General features: G+C 34.6%; 1 protein-coding gene across 3 annotated transcripts; it reads right to left on the bottom strand.

Annotated features, from left to right (window-relative positions):
• Nucleotides 1-524: 524 nt before the first annotated feature.
• On the bottom strand, nt 525-7,732 carry LOC127127694 (uncharacterized). Of its 3 annotated transcripts, XM_051056959.1 has the most exons (8): nt 7,602-7,725; nt 7,375-7,451; nt 6,428-6,733; nt 5,473-5,605; nt 5,213-5,316; nt 2,387-2,558; nt 2,143-2,283; nt 525-2,035 (listed from the first exon to the last, which is right to left on the bottom strand). In XM_051056959.1, exons 3-8 carry the CDS (start codon nt 6,448-6,450, stop codon nt 914-916), a joined length of 1,695 nt encoding a protein of 564 aa, XP_050912916.1. In that variant the 5' UTR covers nt 6,451-6,733; nt 7,375-7,451; nt 7,602-7,725; the 3' UTR covers nt 525-913. The 3 variants fall into 3 exon arrangements, with proteins under 3 accessions (XP_050912916.1, XP_050912900.1, XP_050912908.1); XM_051056943.1 differs by lacking the exon at nt 6,428-6,733 and having other exon boundaries at nt 7,375-7,468; nt 7,602-7,732; XM_051056951.1 differs by lacking the exon at nt 7,602-7,725 and having other exon boundaries at nt 7,375-7,575.
• Between the last annotated feature and the right edge of the window lie 428 nt (nt 7,733-8,160).

The following is an 8,160-nucleotide window of genomic DNA, read 5'->3' as shown; positions in this document are numbered from 1 at the left end:
ACAGAAAAGATAACAATCAAACAAACAGAAAAAATTAAGTGTTGCCAAAAAAATTAAGTGTTGCCAATCACAAATAATATCAAATAGTAGTTATACAAATTCCACAAGGCAATATTTCTATAGCATCGTATAATTTGACAATATTTTATACTATAATAGTGTCTCACGTTGTAAGTTATTTTGTTTGTTTTGATGTTCTTTGCACAATACATGTATTGTTCCTATCTTGTCTTGGTTCTGGCATCTTAGATGTACAGTCAAGGACGAGTTCGAGTTCAAAATGCATCAACAAAGTTGTGGTTCATCGGCCGAGAAGATAATGGCGGAGTAGAGGCTGTCTACAGTGAACTTAACGTGAGAGGTTTGTTTATACCGAAACAAGTGTTATTCTTTTAATAGCTGCCCGAAAAACCAGTAATAGTAACATAGTCTAATGGAAAATACAGAATTGAGAAACATAGAACCACAGATCGACAGTTTACTAAACGAGAAACCTAAAGATATGATAAATCGCACGCAAGTCAAATGATAACATTCACACTGCAATATGAAATAATATTACAATAATTACAAATGAAGTCTTGAATGTATTACATGTCCTGTATCCTCCTATAACGTAAGTAAAGAAAATCAAAGCTGAATGGTTTATTTCTGAAAATCTCAGATTTGCACATTGTATCAGCCCCACAAAGCACAAACAGAGGCTTTTGGACAGAAGCAATTAAATATTTTCCGTATTGTTCATTATGCAAAGCCAGCCATAGTATGTAACTAAAAAGATATTAATATAGACAGGAATTGCATGCTCTTTGAAAAAGAAAAAGAAAAATACGGCGGATTCTTCAACAGCATAAGACACAAGCAAGATTGAGTTCAGACTGAAGGAGATGTGTGGTTGAATGATAATTCCATATCACATATCATAAGTGGTGCGGCTATTATCTGTGTGAGATCCAGCATTTGAGTTTTGAGAGGTAAATAAGTTGGGATAAGAAAAATATGAGTCGTCTTCCATTGAAGGTAATCTCTTAGGCTGGTGACTATTGGATTTGTCATCCAATACACGATCAGCAGGTAGCGAAGAATCAAAATCTTCCTTGTGTGTGTCAAATGAAGGAAAACTTGATGAATGAGAGCCTGTGGAATCATAATGATCACGGTGAATATCATCATGATCCTTAAAAACATTGCCATCAGGGTTAACTGCAGCATTTTGTTCAGTGAAATGATCCCTTTCTGTGGTAGATTCATTGTTGCCTCCAGCATAAAATGGATTCTCAGAGCTATTGTCAGGTGTATGTTCATTGCTTCTCATCTTGGTAAGCTCGCTGATACGAAGTTGAGCAAGGCTGGCTGCTGAACGAGCTGCAGCTGCTGCACGTTCAGCAGTTTCAGCAGCAGCATGTGCAGCAGCTACAACATCTTGCAAGTTCAAATTAGCTTCAGATTTTGCAGTTGATAAAGAGATGTCCTTAGCTTCATACTTTGCAGTTGATAAAGAGGGAGCTGAGTCACTGTGCCTTGTATACGATGCAGATGGTTCTGATGGAGGCGAGATAGATTTTGCAGTTGACAAGGGAGGCAAGTCACTATGCCTTACACCATATGAAGCAGGTGATTCTGATGGTGACTCGCTATGCCCTGCATAATAAGATTCTGATGGAGGGGAGATGAATGGCAAAAATTGTTTACTTTCCACTTTATCAAATGAGGTATGTGGTTCATCTCTGTAAACTGTTGGCTCATCGTGTTCCTGCTTCATATCTGCAAATTCTCCAGAATGGCTTGATGGATGAAGATCAACTTTCGGGTGCGGCATAGCTGCTGGAGGTATAACCATATCAGGAGCTGTGGCAAAATTTGCACTTGGCTGGACAGATGCCTTTGGAACTTCAGGAAAGTCCAACATGTCAGAGTCCGAATCAGAATCAAATTGCTCTTTTTTGGGCGTATCATGAGTGGAATACAACTGCTCATCATGTTTTTCTTCGGGAAGGGGCAATTTTGACCCACTGAAAAACTCAGCCGGGCCATTCTGATAAGGAGAGGAATGTATTGTAAGATACTGGTGTGAAAGAACAAATTGAGCATAGCATGATCATTTTTCCCCTTTCTAGCTACTTATTGCAGAAAAATACTTACCAGTAAGTCTTCATGTTTTTTAAACATTTCGGTTTCAGAAGTAGCTGGATCCCAATCTAGCTCATGTTCAGTAGCAATGTCTTTTAGAAGATTGAGTTTCTTTTCTGGTGAAGGAGCACGAATTGACAGCAGCTCTATTAACTGCAATTGTAATTCACATTAAGAATATCATACAAGAATATAAACTCCTGTGTAAGATGCTTATCCACGAAGAAAGTCTTTATAGTATGAAAATTCATGGAACCTGTCGATTAACACCGCAATCTGGCCTGAGTTCAGTAGCAGCAGAAATAAACTCCTTCCCATATTTAGTCGCGAATTGCAACTGAACTTGCAACAACTCTGGCAGATCCGCACACCTAGGTGCAGCAAAACATATGCTAGATATAGCTTCCTTCAAGTCTAGGGGACATTCCCTGAACAACATTGAAAGTTTAGATGCATAATAAAAAGAATCAAGATTCACTTTTTGTGCTTCAACTACAACAATGAATAGGTCTTAATCATATCACACACTTGGGAAAAATGAATGACAAAATTCAACTAAAATCTTATAAAAACTGGAAAGGGTGGTCGCAACTCATATAGTGTTTGAAAACCATCAATGTTGGTTCATCACTAGTTTACAAATTTGGAGCAAATATTGTTGTAAATATGCTTGTCAACTACAAAAGTGGTGCACATAGCTAATGATTGTGAAATTGGGACAGTTTGGGTAGCTGCGCATAAATTGAAATAAAATCAGCTGCCAAGGTGTTTGTAGAATGCTAGAAATGCAGTTACAATGTCTTGGGATTCAACAAGACTTCTTGTTTGAACTAGGAAGGACAGATGTGGTGCTAGGAGTCGAACAGCTTGCGGGATTGGGATAACATAGAACAAACTTCAGGGACTAAACTATGTCTCTAGAAGTAGAAAGGAAGGTTACTGTATTAAAAGGAGAACCAACCATGGCAATGTCATCTGCATCTTTTAAATCAGTTATGAAAGCTATTGGCAATGAGAAAGTAGGCTTTCTAATCGAGTGTAACACCCTACAACAACAACAACAGGGAAGCAAATGTGAAGTCCCGCCAGTAGTCACAATTGTCTTTAAAGATTTTGAAGAGGTGTTTCAAGAGTCTGAAACCATCAAGGAAGCATGGTCACGTCATCACATTAAAGGAGAGAGCAGATATCCCCAATTTGCGGCCTAAATTAACACAATGGAGGAGCATATACTGCATTTGAGAACGATGCTGAGACAACATTCATTGGTGAATTGCAATTTTGGTCAAAGAAAACAGGAATATCTAGGCCACATCGTACTGGGGACAGGGGTTGAAGCTGACCCGCAGAAGGTTGAAGCAATGCCGTCCTGGCCGGTCCTTAAAGAAGTGAAGAGATTGAGAGCGTTCCTTGGCGTGATGGGATACTACCGGAGATTTGTTAGATGGTATGGTCAAATAGACAAACCTTCAACTGAGCATTGAGTGAAAAGTAGTATTCTATGGACCAAAGGGGCAGAAACAGCTTTCAATAGATTGCAACAAGCAGTGGCTGAATTGTCAACTCTTGAGGTAGCAATTTTTTACATAGGATTCACCATGAGAACAGATGCATCTAGTAGCAATTTTTTATATAGGATTCACTATGAAAACAGATGCATCTAGTGAAGGGGTTGTGGCTGTATTATTACACGGAGGTAAACCACTTGCATTTTTCAGCCAAGGGTTGTGAGAAAGTGCACAGAAGAAATCTGTCTACTAAAGAGAGCTAATGGAGATAGTAACATCCCAGATTTTCTCTAAGATATTATTTAAATTTTTTATTATAAAATGAGGAAATTATAACAATAACTGAAAATAAAGTTTGAAGAAACGTAGTTTAATAAAATTGAGCAATAATTTGAAAATTCCTAACGGAAAAAAATTCATATCCGCATTTCTAAATGAATTCAGATGCTAAATTAAATGAAATACCGCAACGGCTTATTTATTACATAAATGACTGATTTTGCAAAAGACCCTATTTACCCCGTACGCGCTTAAGTAACACATTCAATCATTAGTTTTAAATTTTATCTTATATGATATGATATGTGATTTATGTTCGTTAAAAATGACGCCTTACAAAACTGACCAATTAGTAACTAGCGTATGGTGAGTATGACTCAAGGTGGATATAAAATATAACCCTTACGATTAACATTTTAAGTACTCAAGGAGAAAAACATGATTGAATGTGTTGCTTGAAGCATGTACAATGGTAAACAGGGTCTTTTGCAAAATTAGTAATTCAGGTAATAAATAAGCCGTTGCGGTACAATACTTTTATTTCATTTAATTTAGCATCTGAACTCGATTAGAAATGTGGATATGAATTTTCTTCCACTAGGAATTTTCAAACTATTGCTTAATTTTATTAAATCTACGTTTCTCCAAATTTTATTTTCAGGTTATTATTATAATTTTCTCATTTTATAATTAAAAATAATTATAGTTGCATTTTTAATATGAAACTTAAATAATATCTTGAAAAAAATCTAAGATGTTACCGAGATCGTGTTTGCAATCACGAAGTGACACCATTACGTGTTGAGGAAACTGTGGACTCTGTTCAGTGTTCCTTTCCCTCTTTTCCCCTTGAGAACAAGGTGACTCAATTGGGCGGGAGTATTGTTAGTCGTCCACTAGTTAAAGGGAATTAATATTTGTAACAACTTTTAGTATGGCAGCAACAAAAGTTAATTAGAATAAGAGAGGTTAAATAGGAGTCAGCTAGTAGGAGAAAACAATTTGGTTGTAAGTCATAGTGTGTGAGAGAAAGGCCTCTCGAATGTCTTAAGAGAGTTTGTTCTCATTTTCAGACAATTCATCATTATGTACTCGGGTGTAGTTCTTGCCCAATTGGCAGAACTCAACCATATCTCGTGCATTTTGTATTGTTTTGTTAAAAAACAAATACATCATACGCTAGTTACTAATTGGTCAGTTTTGTAAGGCGTCATTTTTAACGAACATAAATCACATTTACTATCAAACAGAAGGCAACGCTAATCATCCAGATATTCATTTGATCTTTAAAATACCTTTGAGATTCAATAATTGGAAGGCGGACAGAAACAAGTTCACAAAAGAGTTCAAGGATCTCTTGAGCAGCCATCATGTTCTCCTCTCTAATAATATGTTCTACCTGCATAGATGATTATGTATCAATAAGGTGTCGTATGGGTGTCATACAAGTGTCGGACACCTACGCGTGTCGCAAAATGACAGAAGATTTTCTTTGAAACCCCATTCTTTCAAATTTTGAAACTAAATAAATATGCAACATGCAAATTGGGTATACCCTAATACGAGCCGTGGCTTCTTGACCAGTCTCAAGTAACTTTGCAATTTCGCGACGCATATTCTTCAATTGAATTTCTCTTCTGTTTCTGAGTAACTTTATCCGAGGAATTGACAGTTTAAGCAGAGTTTTGCTGCAAGTGTGAAACTTTTAAATTAGTACTTAAATTTTAGTCACAAAGTCGAAGAGAAAAATGGCAATAAAACAGAACACTTGTACAGATGACAATAATTATTTAAATTAAAATGAAATACAATACTCCTAATTCACATATAAACAGCTAAATTTGATTGTTCTAAGTAACATGTGCCCATAGAAAATAAAGCAACCCTGTATTAGAAAATCAATTGATCAACTAATAAAACAATATATAGAAAATTGTCCTCCTTTCCCCTTAAGTTTGTGTAAATAGCACCCATGTGTTCACCCTAATTTTAAAAACTAAATCGATTCCCCCTAATATTCACAAGAATATCAGCTGTTCTGCAACTTTTAGTAGGTAATCAAGCTTTTCATTCATTTTGAGTCTTTCGTCCATTGCTTCTAAAAAAGTTGTACCTCAGCTTCTTTTGTTCTAGCCAAAACAAGCAAGAGCCCTAAAATGTGTATAGCCTAGTAGGAAATCTTTGGGCGAACAATTTTATAGCACTCACGCTGAATTCCGTGCACTCAAATCCCAAAGCATTGTAAATCTGTGTTTGGACTTGATTACTTACTAAAATCTTGAACGTGAAGGGAAAATTTTGCAAAGAAACTGGACCATGTTAGCCAGGGTACACTCATGAGGATGAGAGGGAACACAAGGTCTAAGCATTTAAGTCCCCCAGCAGGTGTTAAACAGAACAAAATAATGTTGCTTTCAATAGATGAGAATAGAGGGCTGAACCTACGACTCTCTAATCTCTACAATCAATCACTACGAGTTATAGAAAGATGTATATCTTCGGTTATTAACCTTTTCCTTACTTCTCTTAGCATTATATTTGCAATTTGTTCCACCTCAAACTCTTTTAGCTGCTTGAAGATAGTTAATCATCAAGTCTATTCAGAAACTCTTGCCAAAAACGATGCATCTGTTCCTCCAAAAATTGGTCCTTTTTTCCTTCATATAATGACTAAGTCCAGCATTGGTTGCAGATATGGCCTAAATCGAGTTTGTAAAGCTTAGGAAATCCTCATCTTACAAACCAGACTTGTGGGTTTGGATTAAACCATGATGAAAGACGGCAATAGAGGTTATCCTGCATCAGTTTCTGGGCTACTGTATTACCCATACACCAAACTTAATAGCTGAGTGTAAGGAGATATATAAGGAAAAACACAAGAGATATGAACAATCCTTGCCTAACAAACTAGTTTTTAGCATTTGAATTAGCCCCAAAATGAAAAGAACCTACTGTCTTAGATTTCAATTTGCCAAAATCTAAGGCACTAGGTTCTTTATGATCAAGTGTTAGATTTTGCAAAAATCTAAGACACTAGGTTCTTTTTATGATCAACTCTAGTACAGAACCTGATACTCTAAAAAACCAGAGTATCATTTTTTAGGTCAAATTACATATAATAATTATAAACATATATTTAAGGTAAAATTAAACAAATAACTCAACTCATAAAATATTCATCAAAGCACACAGGACACTTGAAGTGCATAAACAATAACCGACTAAGGAAGGTTAAGAGGTTGAGTCTCAATTCAAATTTGTTTGAAAAAAAAATTATCCTTAAAACGTTGTAAACTCCAGGCAAGCTAACAATAACCTATCACAAATAATTCACCACAACCTATAATTGATACACTCTAACAAAAAAAATTCTGAAAAAAATTCTAAACAAAATTCCATAGCATCAATAAAAAAAAGTAAAAAATTAACAAGAGATATGAACAGAAACAAACAGTACCACTTAGAAGCCTTAAAACCCTGAGCGAAAAACGAATTGAGCATCGACATCGTTAGGGTTTCGATCAGAATCAGTTCCTAAACAACAAAGAGAACTTAACAAAATAAAACACAGAAATCAAATATTGCGGCAAGGTTAGGGTATCGAATTTCAGAGTAATAGGAATTTCAATGAGAAGGAAAAAAAAAGAGGAAATTGAATAAGGTAAAGGGATTGGTGAGTCTAACCTTTTTGTTGTTGTTGTTGTTGTTCTTCCTTAACAAGCAAGGATTCTGATTTTTGCAATGAAGGATCTGTGAAACTCTTTTTCTGTTTATTTTTTTTATTTTTATTTTATTAGGTTTCTTAATATACTTTACTCTTCACCGCGTTAGATATTTGTTTTTTAATTAAAAGTGAATTTATATATTTTATTACTTTATATATATTATTTAGGTTTAATATTTTTTATCCTAATATTAATTTCAGATTCATTTATCATTTATTTTTAAAAAATCCAAATTGATTTTTTAATTTTTTAAAATATATTATATTAATTCTCTTTAATTAATGGTGAATTTAATGATTGATTTTTGAATATTTTTTTATTGTTAATTTTTTCTGTTGTTAATTACAATAAAAAGATTAATATGATATTTTTTTCAAACACTAAAAGAGATATTAAATTTATTATTTTATTATTTTATTTTATTTTTAATTAACTATTTTATTATTAGTTTATTATTGGCTGCCTTTATTATTATATTTTAATTAATTACCGGAAGAGAATGAGATTTTAGAGAAAAA

This window comes from Lathyrus oleraceus, chromosome 1, assembly GCF_024323335.1.
Source record: "Lathyrus oleraceus cultivar Zhongwan6 chromosome 1, CAAS_Psat_ZW6_1.0, whole genome shotgun sequence".
NCBI lineage: Eukaryota > Viridiplantae > Streptophyta > Magnoliopsida > Fabales > Fabaceae > Lathyrus > Lathyrus oleraceus.
This window is presented reverse-complemented; position numbering and strand designations above follow the sequence as displayed.